This window comes from Sarcophilus harrisii, chromosome 3 (assembly GCF_902635505.1).
Source record: "Sarcophilus harrisii chromosome 3, mSarHar1.11, whole genome shotgun sequence".
NCBI lineage: Eukaryota > Metazoa > Chordata > Mammalia > Dasyuromorphia > Dasyuridae > Sarcophilus > Sarcophilus harrisii.
The window spans coordinates 207,238,151-207,261,824 of NC_045428.1; the positions used below are offsets into that span (position 1 = coordinate 207,238,151).

At 32.3% G+C, this 23,674-nt stretch overlaps 1 protein-coding gene across 4 annotated transcripts in view; it reads left to right on the forward strand.

The window, feature by feature from the left end:
- The window catches only part of PNPLA4 (patatin like phospholipase domain containing 4), a 114,124-nt gene that overhangs the window by 85,812 nt on the left and 4,638 nt on the right, over positions 1-23,674 (forward strand). For all 4 annotated transcript variants that reach the window (XM_031959023.1, XM_031959022.1, XM_031959024.1 and 1 more), the window contains exon 5: positions 3,644-3,709. In XM_031959023.1, the coding sequence (XP_031814883.1) occupies positions 3,644-3,709 (66 nt within the window). The remainder of the gene's footprint in view (positions 1-3,643; positions 3,710-23,674) is intronic.

The following is a 23,674-nucleotide window of genomic DNA, read 5'->3' on the forward strand; positions in this document are numbered from 1 at the left end:
ACATTTTGACTAAACTGTCATTTGGTATCAGAACAGTTAGAGATGTACCAGTAGTCGGTGAAAACTGTATATGTAGCTTGATGCTGATTAACACTTCAGTATTATTCTCTAAGTGATAGAATGGGATAGAGATAGTAATCTTCTTCACGATTTATATTAGTGGTTCTATGTACTTAGAGTGTCTAGTCATATAAAACATGCATTTGACCGTAGTGACAAGTTTTTGTGTGTACTGTCATGGATGAAAAGATGTGAATACCAAGTCTTAAATACAATTTAGATTCCCATTGGTTTGTTCCTGAAGTTGCAATTTTCAGAGTATGTGCATGAAAAAGAATTAATTTATCTCTAATAACAGCATGTGAGACTATTTGAATGATCTACTGAATTTGCTCATAATGCTGTTAAAGCAAAATCTTCTAATATTTAGCATTTTGTAGGTAAAATAACATTTAGTATATTATTGATCATTATATTGAGAAGAATTGAAGATAAATTTGAAGCTGTCATTGAATTATAACTGCACCATTAACTTGTATAAACAGCCAGACTCATTAAGCTCCACAGTAAACTTCAAAGGTGAATGAAGCCTTAAGACAGTTTTATTGGTACCTTTTCTCTTTATTAGCTACAAAATTAAGAGAGCAGAAGGGAACATTTTTGTTTGTTTCTTTCCCAATTTATTGAAGGAACAGTAGGTTTAGATGATTATACTCTAACTTGAGTTTTGCTCTTAGTTCAATATTTATGTATGTGATGAATATCTATCTACAGAATAAAACTTACTGAGCTAATACATGCACACTGTGGATTCTTATTGTGATTGTGTCACTTAGTATTTGCACATTACCTTGTCAAAGTTAACTTTCTGAGTAAATTATTTTTCATCTGTAAAAGATGAATTTTAGCCTCTAATCATTCATAAGACTGAAAACTTCTCTGCTATCAAGAAGTTTCACTTTTAAATAGGAAGACAAATTTCTTTGAGACCTATGAGTATATTAGGATCTGAAAATATGTACTTAGATTCAATTCCTTATGGTGTGGGAATTTCCTAATCCCATTATTTTTGCTCTGGAAAATTCCTTTTACACATACTCTTATTATGGTATGCTGATTTTGGTTGAGAAAAGCAGCTTACTTGCTGATTCTTTTTTAAAGCTAATTTACTTTGATGAGCCGATTATTAGTATTTATGAAAAGATAGTAAGCTGTGACAAAAATATATTGTTTGATTTACAGAAGTGACAAGTATTTATAGTTCATTGTATTTTCCCTATCACTTATGTGAATTCTTGCCCTTAATATCTGTTTTATTAAAAGTAACTAGCATTTTTCATCCGACCACTTCAAAGCAGTTTTCAAGCATTAACTCATGAACTTCATAATATATATAGGAGGACATGGAAAAAGTATTTCCTTTTTTCAAAGTATAAATTTCTTATCATTGTGAGATAAAGTATTTGCATAGAATCTTTAGTTTCTAATCTTGACATGATGATTTCACTCTAATATTTTTGCTACCCACATATTTCTTCAACTACTATTGTGAAATATAACAGTTACCTGTTATTAGCCATAAAAGTGTGCTTGAGGTCAATAATTTTTTTTTAAGAGTAACCAGTTCATAATAGAGAAAATTCAGTTAAAGTAATGGCAAGTAGAGGACCTGTGTTGCCTTAATTAATAAAGGTATAGTTCGAATTGACTATACCTATAATTGATTCCTGACTATCATTAAATTAATTGTAAATTTTAGATGTGTTTATAATATATAATAATAGTAATGACATATATAATATGTAATAATAATAACATATAATACATGTTATTTATTTTTAAAATTAGTATAGGTAATATGTCATACTATGATATATTTCAGAATTAATGTTGAAACATTTAAATGTAAAACTCTTTAAAGACTTGCTGCATTTGCTTCATTTTGTGTAAAATTTACCAATCTTACATTAGATTGCTGTAACATCTGGCACTATATTTGCAGTACAGCAAAAAAAAAAAAGTAAATACTGTTGCACTGGAAATGTAGTTTCAGATTAAAACATTTTTGTTATCGTAGTGAACATATAGGTTAGTAAACAAATTGTCTAAAATTATAAAATAACTGTATTCTGATAGTCGTTACCTTATTAATATCTGCCTTATAAACAATCTACTTATATGATTGGCTGTTCCCTATATTCATGGTATTTAAAAATATTAATAAAGAAACTTGTTAGTGCTAGAATTTTAACTTTCTGAAGCAGTCACTTTCTAATAGAGTAGGATTCTCCATAGGAACTGCCTTTAGTCCTGCAGCCATGGTCCTCCCTTTGACCTTGCAATGCCCTATGAAGAAACCCCCATATGAATCTTTTGCTCTTCCTACTCAAAAATTGAAGGCCTTCAAAGCTGTATATAGAATCCAAGGGAGTCTTGCTTCTATTTTCGGATTGAGAAGATTTTGTAATGGGGTTATGATGAGGGAAAGTGTTTATTAATAATACTCTAGGTAAAGTTAGTATTATATAGTGGATAGACAGACACATAACCAGGAAGAGTTGAGTTCAAGTTCAGAAGTATAACCTTGAGCAAGTTACTTAACTCCTGGAAATTCCCTATAAGCCTTAAAATCACAGAGCAATTCCTGTTTGCATCAGTAGAAGAAATTTCTTTACCCACTGGTCTATACACTAATGAAGTCACAGGTCTGGATCAAAAAATCCACAATAATATTGTTGGGAAGAAGATATATACATAAAAATGATAAAGAGTAATAAATTATCAAAGTTTAAAAGCCAAATTGGTAGTTCATAAATTGAAATTTGTAATATATTTCTTCCTAGAAAAAAATGTTATAAATGTTGGTTAAGTTCAGAGTTTGTTTATATTTTGGGTTAAATAAATTCTAATAGGATATCCTGAGAAATGAAAAATGGGGACACTGCTCTTTTGAAAATACATTCATTAAACATAAAAATTGATGCTTAAAACATATAAATTGCTTATAGTAACATATATATGAACACATAACTACATATTAAACATATTTTAACTTGTTAAACATGTTAACATAAAACTTCTAAATTGTTTATCTTTTATTTTAACCTTCTAAAGTATAACCTTTTTCAACTATCTAAATAAAACCCAAAACTAACTTTGTATATATAGTGACCACTTTATAATGTAATCTGGTCAAATTACAAGAACCTGTTCCCCAGGTAACAGTCTGAAAACAGAATATCTCAGTCTGTAGATTAGAGTCCCTTGTATAAATCCGATTTAGTTGGGAGGCTGGGATAATTTCTATTGCAATAAGTAATTGTTCCTTTTAAAATAAATGCACAGTGCATTGCAAGTATGGTATGAACTTAGAACTTAAATTTAGATTTGAAAATATTATTTTACACTGATTTTACTTAAACAGAGTTGGTTAAAGTTAAATTCAAAATTAAATTACCTTTAGAGTATTTGTAAGTATTCAAAAAGCATCAGATTTATTTTAATTACACACTTTTCTCAAAATATAGTATTTTTCTACAGTCCTTTTCAAATAAATGTAACATATTGACTGAACAATATAATCTTTATAGGAAAGGAAAATACTTGTCTTTATTAACAATGTGTTTCTTTATCATAAATTTAGGTTCTCTTGGCTAGCAGTTTTGTACCAGTTTATGCAGGCCTGAAAGCAGTGGAATATAAAGGAGAGGTAATGTTTTTATATATTCAAAGATATTTCTTATATTAATAATTTTTCCTGAAACATTCAATTTTAGAAATGTCTTGAAGAAGGCATAAGAAAAAAAAAAACAATTCTATGAATTAATTCATAAATGGTTTTGCTTTCTTCCTTTAAGAAAAGAAAATTCAAATCCTAAGACAGTCACATTGTACATCTTTGTATAAAGATTAAAAAAAATGTTAAGTTAAAATATTTTATTTAATATTAGTGTCTGCCTGAAATACATGTTTTAAAATAAATAGTGCATTTACCTAAAAGATATTAACAAAATTTATATGTCAAACATTTGGATATTGTTTATTTTCTTCTATTTTTTGTGCTCATAGTTTATAAGTATATCAGTGCTTTAAATATCTTAAAGTTTAACTTAATTGATTCTCCTGAAGTCATATCTTGAGTTTCATCTTTAAAGAGGTTATTTTGTACGACTGTGTTCCATAGGAATTTCAAATTCTTTATGCCTTAACTCTTCCTGCAATTTATAAAGTACATGCAATTTGTCATAAGCTGGGGGAAAAAGAGGCAGAGACAAGAGAGTAGAGAAAAAACAGTGACTTGCCTGAATTCTCCTTAAAATATTTTTTAACACTTTTAAATAATGCTATAGAATAATTCTTGGAGCAACAGAATTCACAAAAAGATAGTGGTGAAATAATTTCCTAGCCAAAGACAACTTAGAATCAAGGTCAGAAGAAAAGGTCTGTCACACTTGACAGCACAAATCAGGCCCCAGCAATCCATGAGCAGGCCTTCAGAACCACTGAATCAGCTGTGGCAGTGGCTGCTTCCAGAGTTCTCAGTTCACAAAGGAATAAAGGAGTAAAAAAAAAAAAAAAATGGTCAGAAAGAGATTACAAGGATCTTTTTGCTAGCATTGGGGGCAGGATTTCGTTGTGTAGCTCATACTCAGAACTGGATTGCAGTTTTGGTTGGCAGTCCCAGGGTCAGAGGAACACTAGCAGATAAGAGATCTTCCTCACAGATCCAGGGTAGAAGAGAGTACTTGTGATTGTTCACAGACCAAAGCATAGGCTAGGAGAGTAATAAACTCACCTCTTTTTACATCACACTACTTTGAAAGAACTGAAAATTACAAGTCCTTAGAAGTCGTCTAAAAACAGCTGCACAAAATCCCTGAAACTTGGGGCTGTGCATACTTTACCCTGGAACCAGAACCCCACTTTAGTAAAGAAAAATGAGCAAACAACAGAAAAAAAATTCTGACTATAAAGTTACCATGGTGACAAGGAAGTTCATAACACACAGAGCCTCCAAGAAAATATGAATTTGGTTTCTGATCATGGAAGAGGATTTGAAAATTGAACACAAGAAGTAGAAGAAAAATTGGGAGAGAAATGAGATGCAAGAAAACTATGAAACATGAATGAACAGCTTGGTAAAGGAAACAAAAAAGTACTGAAGAAAATAATACCTTAAAAAACAGACTAGGCCATTCAAATGGTAGGAGAGGTTCAAAAAGCCAAATGATGGCAAGAATACCTTGAAAAGCAGAACTGGCCAAATGAAAAAAAAAAAAAAAGACACAAATAAATCACTGGGGGAAAAATACTCCTTAAAAAGTAAAATTGGCCAAATGGAAAAGGAGGTTTAAAACCTCACTTAGAAAAAAAAATAAATTCCTTAAAAATTTGAATTGAGCAAATGGAAGCTTGTGACTCTATGAGAAATCAAGGAAAAAAAATAGCAAAAAGATGAAAAAGTCAGACAATTTGAAATATCTGATTGGAAAAATAATTGACAATGGAATATAGAACTAAGAGAGTTGCTTTGAAATTTATTGGACTACCTGAAATCTTATGATCACAAAATGAGTCTAGACATCATCTTTCAAGAAATTATCAAGGAAAACTACCCTGATATTCTAGAACCAGTGGGTAAAATAAAAATTCAAAGAATCCATCCATCACCTGAAAGAGATCCCAAAATGAACATTCCCAGGAAATTACAGCCAAATTCCAGAGCTTTCAAGTCAAGGAGAAATATTGCAAGCAGTATGAAAGAAACAACTCAAGATTGTGGAGCTACACAGGGTAACACAAGATTTAGCAGCTTCTATATTAAAGGCCTGGAAGACTTGAAATATAATATTCTAGAGAACAATGAAGCTAGAATCACAACCAAGAATCATCTATCAAGTAAGCAAGATCAGAGAGCTTGAAATATGATATTTTAGAGAGCAAAAGGGCTAAGAATTACCTACTCCAAAAAACTGAGTATCATCATTCAGGAGGAAAATTGATATGCAATGAAATAAAACACTTTCAAGTATTCCTGATGAAAAGATCAGAGCTAAATAGAAAATTTGACTTTCACATACAAGATTCAAGAAGCACAAAAAAGTAAATAGGAAAGGAAAACCAATAGGAACTTAAAGTTATACTCTTTTCATTCTTACATGGGAAGATGTTATTTATATCTCATAAGAACTTTCTCATTATTATTTAGGGCAGTTGGAGGAGTATATGTAGATAGAAGGCACAGTTGAATATTAAGGAATGATATCTAAAAAATAAAATTTAGGGGTGAGAAAAGAATGCATATGAGAGGGAAAGGCAGAGGTAGAACAGAGCAAAGTATCTAATAAAAGGGACAAGAAAAAGATTTTATAGTGGATGTGAAATTGGAGGAGTTAGGTGAATGAACCTTATTCTCATTAGAATTGGCTCAAAGAAGAAATAACACACTCAGTTGGTTATGGAGATCTTTCTTACCCTGCAGGAAAGTAGAAGGGGAATAGAATATGGGAAAAGGGGAAGGTGATAGAAGAGAGGGAAGACTGGGGAAGGGTATAATCGAAATAAAACATTTTAAGGAAGCACAGGGTGAATGTAGAGAGAACAAAATAAAAGGGGGGGGATGTGATAGAGAAAAATAATATTAGTAATGGTAGCTGGAAAAAACTCTGAAATGAGTTTCTTTGAATAAAGGTTCTCATTTCTCAAATATATATAGAGAACTGAATCAAATTTATAAAAATAAAAACTATTTTCCAAATGATAAATTATCAAGAGATAGGAACAATTTTCAGAAGAAAAATTCTCTACTCACTGTAAAAGCCTTTAACCTAGCAATACCACTACCAAGTCTATATCCAAAAAGAGATTAAAAAACTAAAGGAAAAAACTATATAAAATATTTGTAACAGTTATTTTTCTGGTGGAAAAATTTGGTCATTAAAGGATGTCCATGAACTGGGGAGTGGGTGAACAAAGAAACAGCAATATTTTTAGAGGATCAACTGTAAATGACTTACCTATTATCAGCAATATAGTAACACGATTCAACTCTGAAGGACTTAGGATAAAAACTGTTCTCCATCCCCAAAGAAATAACTGGTGCTGTCCAAAGATAAATTGAAGCTTACTTTGTTAAATTAAATTTTTTTTTTAATTTTTTGGTGGATTATGTTTTTTTTTTCATAACCTATATCAAATTGCTTGCCTTCTCAATGAAGGGTATGGGGAGGGAGGAAGGGAGAGAATTTGGAACTCAGAATCTTAAAAATAAATTTTAAAATTGTTTGCACGTGTAACTGGGGAAAAATAAAATACTAAATTAAAAAAAATAGAACCTGACTTTCAGAGGTTATTATATAACTTAAAAAGAAACACAGACTCTAATCCAGGTGGATAGCAGATGTGGTTTTCTAGTGAAAAATTAATGGTTTCTCTTATCAAAAATTTGTGTATTGATAGATGTGTTGACTAACGCATACTAAATATCTCTTAATAAAAATATAATTTTATCTGAACTCAGAAAAAAAAAGATGGGCCAATAAAATATAGATTCGTATTTCAAATTGCTGGAAAATGTTGGGAAAAAAAAACTCAAATAACATGTACTGCTTAATGGTAATATAATCTTTATAAAGGAGATTCAGAGTATATTTTCATGCCATCAAGAAATGGGATTTCTAAAAAAATAATGAGGCATTCCAGGAGAATTAGCACTTTTAAGCATGAAAACACTAACAAAGCCTTTTCAGATGTCCTTACCAACCTTTGCTGTTCATGTGTCGCCCAATTCACCTGTGGCTGCAAAAAGCTATAGCATGCACAGAAGCCACACTTCAGTAAAACCGTTTTGGCAGATGGGCTAAAAACCATGTTGAGGTGTGAGTTAGAGGGATGTATACTCTAAGCATATAAAGACTCTCCTTCTAGTAGAAGTGACTTCTTTATTCCAGTGGCCATGAAGGCATCTGAAAGCAGGTACTGTGAAGTGCTTTAAACTTGGTCAGACATTAAAGATTCCAAGGTCATTCACTGTATTCCAGGCTATTGCCAGTCATTCTAATTTTTGTTTTGCCTTGGACTTTGAACAGTGGAAGAGAGAGTGAGACTGACAACTTTGTGTAACTTTTCATCTGAAAAAAGTTTTTTTCAGAAAATTATATAATATGTAGATTATATAATATCATATAGATAGTACTTTGTGGTTTCTTTGGTTGAATTGGATTAAAAAAGTCAATCAGTAAGCAAGAAATTACATTTTTAAGAAATTACCTTTAATCTGTTTATTATTCTTCACATTTGAGGATATTACATAAAAGCCAAACTTTGGTAATGAATAAAATTCATTTAGATTGTGTCACTTCTTTTATCTTCTTTTCTATTTCTTCTAATGATTATTTGGGTTAAGCAAAGAAAGAGGCAAAAATAGAAAAAATATTTAAGAGGGAGTAGTAGGAATGATCTAAAATTTGGGGAAAGGAAACAATAAAGCTCAATAATGAAAAACAAGGAGATAAAATTAAGAATAGATAGCAACAGGAGAACTCACTTTGAGGTATTATTTTAAATTATTTTAGTGGAACTTAGGAAAATCAGGTAATTTCCTGCCTTATTTTGCCATCGTCTTATAATTCTCTCATCTTGCTAATAATTAAATTTTCCATTCACTTCCATGCCCCACTCCACATACATAACCTGTTATTTTGTTCATCCTAGTTATTTATATATGCTCTTACCTGATAGTCTATAACAAAGGAAAAGGACGACCACCTTATTCACCTAGGAATCATGTAGGCCTAAATACAGTATATGGAGGTAAGTAATAGATCATGCACAAAATTAAGTGTCAGGAGACATCCTGGAATCTGCTCCAACAAATGATACTATTCTTGAAGGTATTTTTGCTTTTTTTTGAGGCTGGAAAAAGATCAACAAAAATGAAGAGGAGTTCTGGCCTTTGGGTTTGAAATTTATTGGTTGTTTGGATGATCCTGCTATTATTGTATATGATCTAGAGTCAAGCATCCTAAGGTTCAGAAATAACTTGGCATCAGAAAATTGCTTAAATTCTTGTTTTTACTCTACTGCTTGTTGTTGATTCATTTTAGTTATATCTGAATCTCCATGATGCCATTTGGGATTTTCTTGACAGTGGTAAAGAGTATTAGAGTATATTGGAGTAGTTTGCCATTTCCTTCTCCAGTTCATTTTTACAGAGGAGGAATTAAGGCAGACAAGGTTAAGTGACTTGCCCAGGATCATACAATTAGTAAATTTCTGAGGCCAGATTTGAATTTAGGTCTTCCTGACTCCAGTGCTGGCTTTTTATTTCCTGTGATATCTAGTTGCCCCCCCCCCTTTTTTTTTTCTGCTTACTATTATTTAAAACACCTAACATCTTTGATAAATTTCCAAATGATATATATGTATCTTCAAAACATTGAACAGAACTTGATTAAACCAGTATAAAGCTATTATCTTCATTTTTTAGGTTAAGAAGCTGAGAGGCATTCAGATTGTCACCTTTTCTATAGCAGCTGCATAGGACTCAATTGGATTTTAGATCCATTTTTCTTTTTCAGAAAATAAACAAAGGCTGGCCTACTAAATCAACAGTAATCAATAAGCATTTGTTAAGAACCTATTATGAGTCAGGTGTGGTACTAAAAAGTTGGGATACAAGTACAAAGAATAAAATAGTTCTTATTCACAAAGAGTAAGCTCATTGTAATAGAAGAAATTATTTTTCTTATATCATAAGTATCTGCTGGTATTTTTTTTGATAATAGCTTTTTATTTTCAAAATACAGGCAAAGATCGTTTTTAATATTCATCCCTGCAAAACCTTACTTTCCAAATTTTTCTTCCTCCCTTCCTCCCATATTTCTTCCCCTAGACAGCAAGTAATCCAGTACAGATTAAATATATGAAATTCTTCTAAACATATTTCCATATTTCTCATGCTGTTACAAGAAAAAGATCAAAAAATAAAAAAATGAGAAAGAAAAAAAAATCATACTTGCTGGTGTTCTTGAACAAAAAGGTTATGTTTTATTAAGTGCTTATCATGAAAATCTAACCTTATTTTGAATTCCTTGTTCTTTTTCAGAATATTTCTAAAATTTAAGGAAACATTATTTAGATAGCTTTTATCCACTCATTTATTTGTTCAGCTAACAGTTCAGTGCCTTATAGGGCAAGGGAGATACTAAGGCCTAAAACAATTATGCTTCAAGTGCTGAAAACTATTTGACCACATTCCTTTAGCTGTCTTAGAATAAATATGTGTTTTTCCTTTAGGTTTCTATACCAACGTGTGCTGAGAAGGTTGTATTCCTTGGTGTTTTTTTGAAATAAAACTGCTTCATTCATTGAGCAAGTATTTATTGAGTATATCTATTGAATACATGAGGTACTCAATAAACAAGCACCCTCTGCAGCCATTCATTGTCCTAAATTTCTCAACTTGCTTTTGGCTTCCTCTTAAATGTGTTTTCACAGTTTCTTCCATTCTTCTAGTTCAATTCTTTACTACTTTCTTCCCCAGGAAGAACAGTTCCTATAATTAATTGCTTTGCCTTCCTGTATCAATTTGCTACTGGTTTGTTCTCATTTCAGGCTACTGTTTCTAGACTTTGCCACTTAAACTCTGGTCATCATCCTTATTTATCCCAGTTAAAATTTTGGACTCTGCCTCTAGAACCATTCTGGGGGTCAGATGATTGAGCTTTTGTTTTATTTTTTTCTGGAAGCAAACATCACCTTCTAGTCACCTAAAGCCACCATTTCTCATCTTCTCCCATCACCTGTATGTGTAGTTTTCACCCTCCTTGAATTTAAACTTCTTGTGGTCAGAGACTGTTTTGCTTTTACTTGTTTCCATTTGTATACCTAGTTCTTAAACTCAGTACTTGGTACTTAGTGAATGCTTTATATTTCATATATCACTAAGGATACGTGAAATACTTACTATATAACACAGGCACTATACTAAGTATTCAGAATACAAAGCAATTCAAATACAGTTATGCCTTCCACATAGCTACTTACCCTATTGTGGTTTCAATATAACATGGGTCAGCATAAGAAATTAAATAGAAATTTTGGGGGAGTTTTGCAGAAGCTGCAGGTGACACACAAAGGCCAGCAAATGACAAAAAAAGTTTAGAGAATTGGCAATCGATGCCTGCAATATATGTATAGTGTTGTGTAATATCAATATATGTTATTTTTAAAATACCATTGTTAATTTGCACTTCTCTAGTACAAAGGGAGGGATAATTTTTTTAAAGTGGATTTTCTAGACCTGGGGAGGGGGGAGAAACAGTGGCCTCCATGCTTTTAACTCCCACAATATGGAATTAACTACTTACTCCCTATTTATTTTAACATCAAGGACCACTTGGAAACAGTATTTTATATACTATATTTACAATGCCAAATGGGAAATAATTCTAGAGAGAAGATGCTTTGAGGAAAAGAGAAGAGATTAACAAAGACATGTACAAGGAACAGAAAGAAAGGCCAGTATCATTAGATTTGAGAATATGTGGAAGACACCAAAGTATAAACAGTTTGGAAAGATAGAATGAGCTTTAGAGGCCAGAAGATTTTATATTTGATTCTGGAGGTAACAGGAAGCTACTAAAATTTATTGAGTAGGAGCATGACATGCCCAGAACTGCATTTTTTAGTTATAGCACTTATAGTAAGTAGCTTAAGGATAGATTGGAGTGAGGAGAAATTTAAGGCAATGAGACAACCAGAAGACTATTTTATTAGTCCAGCAATGAGATGATAAGGACCTACACCGGACTGACACTATGTGACTAGAGAAAGATTCATGTTTGAGAAATGTTGTCAAAGTAGAAAGGACAAGACTTAGCAACAGATTGTGTGGGGTGAGTGTAAGTGAAGAATCGATAATGACACATGGTTTGTGAGTTTGAATGGCTGTATAGTGGTGGAACCTTCAGTAAGGAAGTTGGAAAGAGGGAAGTAGGGCTTGAAGAGAAAAATAATGGGTTCTGTTTTGAACAGGAAAGATAAAGACAGAAATAATTAGATTGAAGAAAAAAACATTTAAATTAATTGTGACTAGAGGCAGTGGTTCTCAAAGTATGGTCTAGAGAATCCTGGGGATCTCTGAAACCCTTTTAGAGGGTCTACAAATTCAAAAATAGTTTTATTTCCAATATGGTAAATGTCTATAAATATAATCCAGATAAACAAAAACTCTTTGGAGAGGTCCTCAATAATTTTTAATAGGATAAAGATACTGAAAACAAAAGTTTGAGAACCACTGTTAGAGAGAGTGGTTTCAGTTGAAGAGAGGTAAGAAGCTACACTGCAGGGGTTTTAGGAGAGGAAGTAGAAGTACCTAATGTGGACAACTTTCTAAAGGAATGTTGCTGAGAAGAGAGAGAGAGAGACAGAATAATAAGTAGCAGGATGATTTGATTGAGGATTTTTTTTTTAACTTTTGAGGATGAGAAAGACATGGATATGTCAGTAAGTAGCAAGGAAACATCTAGTGGGTCCTCAAACTTTTTAAATAGGGGGCTAGTTCACTGTCCCTCAGACTGTTGGAGGGCCAGACTATAGTAAAAACAAAAACTTTGTTTTGTGGGCCTTTAAATAAAGAAACTTCATAGCCCTGGGTGAGGGGGATAATCATCTTCAGCTGCCGCATCTGGCCCGCAGGCCGTAGTTTGAGGACCCCTGAAGTAGATAGGGAAAGGTTGAAGATTAGAGACAGCATTGAAATTGTAAAGGAACCTACTGGAAAAGATAGGAATCCATGGGATCAAGAGTATATATAAAAAAGTTTTCCTTGCCAAGATGAAGGGTCTGCCTCTTACTGTGAGAAAGGGATAAAGGAGGAAATATTATGGAAATCAATTTATGTTATATAATTTATATGACATAAAGAGCAGTGGGAATTCGGAGCTTTTAGTGAATGACTTCTTTTTTTTTTTTTTTTTGATAAAGCATACAGCTAATAACTGTTAAGTGTCTGAAGCCAGATTTTGACTCACATCTTCCTGACTCCACAGCCATTGCCCTACCCATTGCACCAACTAGCTGCCCTTGCTTCATTTTTTCCTCCCTCCATCAAGTATGAAAAGAAGTCCTCAGCTGAGAAAAAGTATACAGAGGAAATGTCATGGGAAATAGAAATGTTTGGAATAGACACTATGGTGAATGGGATAGCAAAGTGATTAGGGAGGTTTGAAAGGATTACCTTATTGTAGTAAGGGCCCACTTATGTAAAATAAATTTGTAATGGACCCTATAAACATGGTTTTCTCCAAATCTATTTAGCAGCCTATGTAATAGTAGTAAAGATAGAGCATAGTGGGAAGAAGCAAAGAAATCATCCAATTTTATTATGAGATTAAAAATCCCAGATTTGGGGATGTTTTTCAGAGAATGTATGAACTTGGATAGGAAAAAGTATTTACATCTTTATTTTCAGTAACCTCCTAACTCCTAAACTTTAGTTTAGAGTCTCTGAACTTCTTGTTATTAATAACTTAGTAATAGTTAACTTTACTTATATATAATTGAAATTTATTTTGTAATTCTGTGTATTTTATTTCATACATTTATTCTGCAAAGGAGTTCTTAAGTTTGACTAAAATACCAGAGCAGTGTGTGATTCAAAAATGATTAAGGCCTCAATCTCCAACTGAAATTTTAGCATTTTTCAAGCATAAATGTAGATAACAAAATACATACTATAGGCTTTAACCATACACAGTGAAATTCATGGTAGAGAAGATTAAGAATTTCCACTCTAGCTATCTGCTGCTGCTACTGTATGAAAACATGGGGGTCTTTTTTTTTTTTAATGAACCTAAAATTAGGACCAGAACCTTTACTGCTATCTAAGAATAGGTCTGGCAGAAATCTGGGTTGGAATTTGGGGACAACATTAGAAGAGTCTGTTTATCACTTTGTTTCCCTTATATCTACCTTGGTTCACATAGGAGAAATCCCCAATAACCCACCATTTCTCATCTCTCCTTTCCCATATCCAAATTGTTGCCAAGGCCTATTTTCTCTTCTGATACGAGAATCTCCATTCTTGTGCAGATCCTTATTATTTCATTCCTGGACTATTGTAATAATCTGTTGGTAGGTTGGCCTGCTTTTCAAGTTCACTCCAGTCTACTCCATCCTTCATTCAGCTTCCAAATCGATTTTCTTAAAGAGCTGATCTGAGAATGTCACTACTCTGCTCAATAAACTCCAATGGCTTCCTATGTCCTCCAGTATCAAATACAAAAAGATCTGTCTGGCCATAAAGCCCTTTGTATATAAAATAAAGTAGAAAAAAGCATGCTTCACTTTGTAGTCAGAGTTCAGCATTTCTCTATTGGTGTGTAGCATTTTAAATCACAGATCCTTAGGAATTATAACATTGATGATCAATCATCATCAAGACATCATTGCCTTAAGTAGAGTAACTAAGTCATAGTTAATCATCTTTAAGATATTGATTCTACAGTGTTCTCCTAGTTCTGCCCACTTTACTTTGCATCCATTAATATAAGTTTTTGTATGTTTTGCCAAAACCATCCTGCTTATCATTTCTAATATCAGAGCAGTATTTCTTCACAATTGTGTACTACAACTTGTTCAGCCATTCCCAATCTATAGACATCCTTTTAATTTCCAATATTTTGGTACCACAAAAGGAGTTTCTTTAAACATTTTTTGATAAAATGAATTCCTTTATCCTTTTCTTCAATCTCTTTGGTATGAAACATAGTAGTAATATCTCTCTCTGGTTTAAAGAGTATTCACAGTTTTGATACCTCTTTGGACACAATTTCAAATTGTTCTCCAAAATGATTGAGCCAATTCACAGTTCCACCAACAATTCATTAATATAACTATGTTTCCACATCTCCAGCATTTACCATTTTCCTTTTCTCTCATATTATATATTGTCATAGATGTTAAATAACACATCAGATTTGTTTTAATTTGTATTTCTTTAACCAATAATGATTTAAAGAATTTTTTCTCATCTGACTCTTAATAGCTTTTATTTCTTCTTCTGAAAACTGCTTGTTCATATCCTATGAACATTTATCAACTGGGGAACAGCTCTTATTTTTATAAATTAGGCTCAATTCCCTATATATTTTAGAAATGAAGCCTTTGTCAGAGAAACTTGCTGTATAGATTTTCCCCCGGTTTAATTCTTTCCTTACAATTCTGGCTGCATTGATTTTGTTTGCAGAGGGGCTTTCATAGATAATTTCCATGTCAAGCCATATCTTCTGTCACACATTTAACCAAGAAGCTTAGGGAAATTAAGATTCTTCTGGGTTAATTAATTGCAAAAAAAGGTAGATAAAAGCATAGCTTTAAATGAAAACAAGATTTTCTGATGAAGGCAACCACAAAATTTACTTTGTTTTTTTTATTATCTGAATTATTAGTATTACCTGTCATTGCGAATTGCCAATGTGAAGATACGAAATAAGATTTTAAAGGTAATCATAAAAACCATGTGAAATAAACACTAGACATTTTTATATTTAAATTACATTCATATACCCTCTTTAACTTTACCAAAACTCAAGTGTAGCAACAGTATATCATAGTATAAGAACAAGACATAGAAGCAAAAATGTTGGGTTCCGGTCTTTGCTCAAACATTTTTTCCTTGCTCTGTGATTTTTTTTGTGGGGAGGGGAGCAAAGTTTGTTAGTTTTTTTTTAAATATGAAACTTATGGATATTAATAAGTTAAAGAATCTGCTTCATTGGCCAGTTTTGAGGAAAGCATGAAACCTGAAAATGCTACAAATTGTGAATTATTAGTAATATAGCTTCATAATATAGTTAGTGCTTATGGATATAGTTAGATAGTAAGTCACCGTATGTATTAAACAGGAATCGCACTTTAGGATTTTTTTTTAGTTAAACTTTTCTTTAATCATATGACATATCAAGAATTTCAGCTAAATAGACAAATACACCAAAATGACATATGAGATAATTAGGGATTTCTTTTTCTTTATTAAATGGTTCTTGAAAAATTTTTTGTGGCCCTCAAAAACCCCTTTTCTGGAACAAAGTTGTCCATCTTCTTAGTACCAATATTCTCTTCATGGTCAGTCTGATTTACTATAGAATGTTTTCATTGTGCTAATCATACTTCTAGAAAAAAATACAGAAATATTGATATTCATTGATGACCTACAGTGCTGCTAATCAAGTGAAATATGGTATTCTTTTATTTTGACACCTCCACATTTTGGTAGGTATGAAATATTGCTAAATGTTTAAAAATTCTAAAGGAGGTTAATGGAATGATATTGCATAGTTAAGTTTTAAGAAAATAGATGCAGAAAGGTCTGTGAAGCTGTGCAATGTTTTCCTTGTTGATAAAGCATGGGAATTATTAAGTGGAAATAAATAACAGTTTTATGCTATTGTCAAGCTTCTTGTAGATAACAATTAGCAAAAAGCTTTAAACTATGGATGTAGTAGATACTATATATGATGAGTTTTAAAATGCTCTTAAATTTAATTTTAAAATTTAGAAATTATTATTCCCAGCAATTTTATAAGTCTCTATAATTAATTATGTTGGATATACTCAGTTCATTCTGTTGGACTACTAAAGATTATTATGTCACAGGCTGTCTACAAGCATTGTGCATTTAATTTACTAAAATATATTAACTGTATATTTCCCTCAATCATATAGTAACATATTGTAATAATATGTAAGTCAGAGTAATATTTACAAATATCACCAAGTGTTAGGAGAAAGGCACCATCACTTCTTAATACTTTTCTATTTAATGAGTATAATTGCCCATTTTTTCATTAAGTTGAGTAAGTTAAATATCATATTATTTAAAGGTATGAAATGAGACCATCTTTCTTTTGCTTAATGAAAGCTACTTTTTATGTCAATATTTATAAATTCCAAACTGAATATGAAATGTGATGATTTCAGAGCCTTTTTCTTGGCAGGTAGAATGTCATTGATAAGCTAGTAAGCTTTGCTAGTGAGCAAATCTAAAAGATAACAAACTTGGGCCAGATCTTATGGGGCTTGCTTTTGCAATATTTTCATGTATTTTAGTCTGTCTCTATACTCAGAGGTCATTTCAAAAGTTAGAAAAATGTACATGTTAAATTCTGACCCTGTCATTTTATACCACACACACACACACACACACACACACATACACACACACACACACCCCAAATAACATACATACATCAATACATGCCATTCAATAAGCATGTGTTAAATTATATTAATTTATAAATATTCAATTTACAGAGACAAAGATAAACATTACTTTTATGTTCACATCTGTGTGTTTATGTATGTATAATATGTAGGCATATATGTGTATATATTCCCTTGCTATGTCCTTGAAAACAGGGAATTGGGAATATAAGATGGGTATGTATATACTTGTGAAATGTAGGCATACATGTTACATGGTAGATATAGTTACACTGTACCTCTGTATACCTATACATAAATATGTAACACATATAAAACAATCCATAGACAATAGATATAAGGTGATTTTCATGATGAAGACATTAAGATCTGGAGGAATTATGAGTGGCTTCATTCAGAAGGTAGTACTTGAGCTGAGCCTTGAAGAAAACCAGGGATTCTGCGTCAGAAGTGATGATGAGAATATACATTCCAGAAATTGGTAACAGCAAATCCAAAGCCACAAAAATAGAAAATGAAGTATTATATTTAAAGAACAATAAAATCAGTTTGGTTAAACTGTGATACATATGAAAGGTAGTAATGTATAATAACATTTAAAAGGTAGAATAGGGGTAGGTTGTGAAGGGCTTTCATTGGCAATTGGAAGACTTGACATTTGATTCTAGAGGTAATTGAGAACCATTGTAGTTTGAGTAGGAAAATAACATGGTTAAACTTATACTAAGGAAAATGGTACTGTACCTTGTTAGTTTCCTCATTCATAAAATGGTAGATAGTCTTGAGTCTGATTCATCCTTAAAATATGTATTCTGTAATTTAAATCACAAATCAATTTAGTGATTTGAAGGTTCAGAATATTTCTACTTCAGCCTTAATCAAATTCACTGCCAGTCTTTTTCTTCCCACAAAAACAGACAAAAAATCCAAAACTTAATTCTGGTCCTACAAGATGAGATATATTTGCCAGCCAAGATGGCAAAGAGGACACACACATCTTTCTAGGCTCCTTCTTGCCCTCAGAATGCTTTTTTTCATGATATGGCCTTGGAATTAGTGCTTAACTGGAAAAAAAACCATGAATACATTACCAACAGAAGATATCCTCAAAATTCACCAGAAAAGGTATGTTTGCTCACAGGCAGGGGTGGGGTTAGACCAGGTACAGACTGAAGGCAGGCAGTGAGAGCATGGAAAGCAGTTCACATTGAGCAGACTGGAGAGGGCAGGGTGTAGTTGCAATAGTAGAAAAATTTGCGGGGAGAACGTTACCCAGTGTGAACTTCTTTGCCCTGGCAGCAAGCCAGTAGATCAGTAGAGAAAGCTACAAACACAGGGGGTAAAAACCTTAATCCTGAAACACTGGACACTCTCTGAACCTGGCCACACTCACCCAACACTCAGAGTGACTCAGTATGTTCTCAGAATCTCAGAGAGTGGCTGCTGTGCAGACAGCACAGCCATTGCTGTTCCACTGCTGCTTTGTTGCTACCTCTTGTAGTCTGTAGAGGAAGCTTGGTAACACCACACAGATGAAAAAGGAAACCGCATTTGCTTTTTTAATTTGTTTTCTTTAATTCTTTGATGAAAGCACACTCTAACTTTAGATACAGATAGAGAGCAGACTTCAAACCGTGAGAAGACTAAAAACAGTATCCCCAGATATGGGGGATATGATCTGGTCCCCATCACATAAGGCTCTCATAGAAGAAATTAAAAAGGTTATTACAAGAGAGCTAGAAGAAAAATGGGGAAAGGAAAGGGAAGTTTGGCAAGAGAGTCTGGATAAGTCATTTAAAGATAGAATGGATAAAGAAATCAAATCTCTGAAAAACAGAATTAATGAATTGGAAAAGGTAAACAATTTCAAGGAAAACAGAATAAGTGAATTGGAAAAAGAAAATAGCTCTTTAAAAAATAAAATTGGTGAAATGGAAAAAAATTCCATAGAACAAAACTTACTTAAAAACTCAATTGCACAATTACAAAAAGAAAAAAAAAGTAAGTGAAAAAAATAATTAAAAATCAGAATCGAACCAGTGGAAATGAATGACTCAAGGAGACACCAAGAATCAGTCAAACAAAACCAAAAAAAAAAGAAAACAATAGAGAAAAATGTTAAATACCTACTTGGGAAAACAGCAAACCTGGAAAATAGATCTAGGAGAGAGAATCTGAGAATACTGGACTTCCTGAAAATGATGATGAAAAAAAGAGCCTAGACACTGTTTTCCAGGAAATCATCACAGAGAACTGCCCAGATGTTACGGAAACAGAGGGTAAAATAGACATTGAAAGAATTCATCGATCACCTACTGAAAGAGACCCCAAAATCAAAACTCCAAGAAATATTGAGGCTAAATTTCAGAACTGTCGGACCAAGTTAAAAATACTACAAGCATCTAGAAAAAAAAAATTCAAATATAGAGGAATCACAATAAGGATTACTCAGCAGCATTCACATTGAAAGATCGAAGGAACTGGAATCTGATATTCCAAAAGGCTAAAGAACTTGGTATGCAGCCAAGAATAACTTACCCAGTGAAAATGGGCATTTTTTTTCAGGGAAGAAGATGAACATTCAGTGAAATAGGTGAATTTCATCTATTTCTGATCAAAAAACAGGAACTAAACAAAAAGTTTGATTTCCAAATATAGGACTCAAGAGAAAAATAAAAAGGTTTAAAGAAATCTGGGGAAAACTATATTTCTGTTAAGAATATACATAAAGAACACATGTATAATCTGGTTTTACAGTTATAATATAAAAAAAATTAGAAGTAGAAAGGAAATTGTCTCAGAAAAAGGGTAAAGTGAGGGTACTACATCTCATGAAGAGACAAAGGAATATCTGAGGGAGAGAAAGGAGGGGAATGAACACTGTGTTGTGTATATGACTCATCAGAATTGGCTTAAAGAAAAAAATATTAGACATATTTGATTTACAGAGAATCTTCTCCCACCTCATTGAAAAATGGGAAGGGAAAAGTGAAAAGGAAAGGAGTAAGCTAAGCGGAAGTGAATACAGAAATTGTGAGGAAAAGGGGTAAGAAAAGGGGGCGAACTCTAAGATGGGGGAGGGATCCTAAAAGGGAGGGCTGTGAAAGGCAAGTGTTGCTCACAAGTTTAATACTGGGAAAGGGGGTAAGGGGGAAGGAAAGGAGAAAAGCATAAGCAGGGGTTAACAAAGATGGCAAGAAATAAAGAATTAGTAATTTTAACCATATATATGAATGGGGTAAACTCCCCCATAAAGTGGAAGCAGATAGCAGACTAGATTAAAAGCCAGAATCCTACAATATATTGTTTACAGGAAGCATACTTGAAGTAGGGTGATACACACAGAGTAAAGGTAAAAGGTTGGAGCAGAATCTACTATGCTTCAGGTAAAGTAAAAAAAGCAGGGGTAGCCATCCTGATCTCAGATCAAACAAAAGCAGAAATTGATCAAATTCAAAGAGATAAGGAAAGGCACAATATCTTGCTAGAGGGTAGCATAGATAATGAAGCAATATCAGTATTAAACATATATGTGCCAAGTGGTATAGCATCTAAATTCTTAAAAGAGAAATTTAGAGAGGTATAAGAAGAAACAGACAGCAAAAATATAATAGTGTAAGATCTCAACCTTGCATTCTTAGAATTAGATAAAGAAAACCACAAAAAAAAAAAAAAAAGAAAGAAGTCAGAGAGGTAAATAGACTACTAGAAAAGTTAGATATGATACCTCTTTGGAGAAAACTAAATGGAGACATTTACACTTTTTTTCTCAGCATTTCATGGAATCTATACAAAAACTGACCGTGTACTAGGACCTAAAAACCTATGATTCAAATGCAGAAAGGCGGAAATAGTAAATGCATTCTTTTCAGATCATGATGCAATGAAAATTACATTCAATAAAAAGTGAGGAGAAAATAGATCAAAAAGTAATTGGAAACTAAATAATCTCATCTTAAAGAATGATTGGGTGAAACAGCAAATTATAGACACAATTAATAATTTCACCGAAGATAATGACAATGATGAGACATCATACCAAAATATGTGGGATGCAGCCAAAGCTGTAATAAGGGGAAATTTTATATCTCTAGAGGCCTACTTGCATAAAATAGAGAAATAGAAGGTCAATGAATTGGACTTGCAACTAAAAAACTAGAATAGGGATAAATTAAAAATCCCCAGTCAAACACTAAACTTGAAATTCTAAAAATAAAAGGAGAGATTAATACAATTGAAAGTAAACTGTTGAATTAATAAATAAAACTAAGAGTTGGTTTTATGAAAAAAAACCAACAAAATAGATAAACCCTTAGTAAATTTGATTAAAAAATGAAAAGGGAGAACTCTCCACCAATGAAGAGGAAATTAGAGCAATAATTAGGAGTTACTTTACCCAATTTATTGCCAATAAATTTGATAACTTAAATTGACATGGAAGAATACCTTCAAAAATATAACCTGCCCAGATTAACAGAGGAAGAAATAAATTGGTTAAACAGTCCCATTTTAGAAAAAGAAATAGAACAAGCTATTAATCAACTTCTGAAGAAAAAATCTGGAGCACTAGATGGATTTATATGTGAATTCTGCCAAACATTTAAAGAACAATTAACTCCAATTCTATATAAACTATTTGAAAAAATAGGGATTGAAGGAGCCCTACCAAATACCTTTTATGATACAGACATGGTATTGATACCTAAACCAGGTAGGGGTGAAAACAGAGAAAGAAAATTATAGACCAATCTCCCTAATAAATATTGATACAAAAATCTTAAATAAAATATTAGCACAAAGATTACAAAAAATTATCTCCAGGACCAAGTAGGATTTATATCAGGAATACAGGACTGGTTCAATATTAGGAAAACTATTAGCATATTTGACTATATCAATAACCAAATTAACAAAAACCATATGATCATCTCAATAAATGCAGAAAAAGCATTTGATAAAATCCAACATCCATTCCTAATAAAAAAAACACTTGAGAGAATAGGAATAAATGGACTTTTCCTTAAAATAGTCAGGAGCATCTATTTTAAAACCATCAGTAAGCATCATATGTAATAGGGATAAACTGGAACCATTCCCAATATGATCAGAAGTGAAACAAGGCTGTCCACTATCACCATTACTACTCAGTATTGTATTAGAAACGCTAGCTTTGGCAATAAGAGTTGAGAAAGAGATGAAAGGAATTAGAGTAGGTAATGAGGAAACCAAATTATCACTCTTTGCAGATGCTATGATGGTATACTTAGAGAACCCCAGAGAAACTACTAAAAAGTTTATTAGAAATAATCCACAAATTTAGCAAAATTGCAAGATACAAAATAAATCCACATAAATCCAAGCATTCTGATACATCACCAACAAAATCCAACAGCAAGAAGTACAAAGAGAAATTCCATTCAAAATAATTGTTGATAGTATAAAATATTTGGGAATCTGTCACAGGAAAGTCAGGAATTATATTAGCAAAACTACACAACACTTTCCACACAAATAAAGTCAGATTTAAACAACTGGAAAAATACTGAGTGCTCTTGGATAGGCTGAGCGAATATGATAAAGATGACAGTACTACCTAAACTAATCTATTTATTTAGTGCTATAATAATCGGACTTCCAAAAACCTATTTTATTGACCTAGAAAAAATAACAATTCATATGGAAGAACAAAAGGTCAAAAATTTCAGGGGAACTAATGAAAAAAAAAATCCAATGAAGGCAGCCTAGCTGTACCTGATCTAAAACTATATTACAAAGCAGCAGTCACCAAAACCACTTGGTATTGCCTAAGAAATAGTGGAATAGGTTAGGTTCACAGGACAAAATGGTCAACAACTATAGTAATCTAGTGTTTGATAAACCTAAAGATCCCAAGTTTTGGGATAAGAATTCCAAAACTATTTGACAAAAACTGCTGGGAAAACTGGAAATTAATATCGCAGAAACTAAGCATGGACCCACACCTAATACCATACACCAAGATAAAATCAAAATGGGCTCTTGATTTAGGCATAAAGAATGAGATTAGAGGAACATAAGATAGTTTACTTCTTTGAGAAGTAAACTATTTTCCTTGTGGAGAAGGAAGGAATTTATGACTAAAGAAGAACTAGAGATCATAATTGATCACAAAATAGAAATTTTAATTATATCAAAGTAAAAAGCTTTTGTACAAATAAAACTAAATAATAAAAACTATTTGTACAAATAAAACAAGATTAGAAGGGAACCAATAAACTGGAAAAAAACATTTTTACTGGTAATGGTTCTGATAAAGGCCTCATTTCCAAAATATATAGAGAATTGACTCTAATTTGTAAGAAATCAAGCCATTCTCCAATTGATAAATGGTCAAAGGATATGAACAGACAATTTTCAGATGATGAAATTGAAACTATTCCTACTCATATGAAAGGGTGTTCCAAATCAC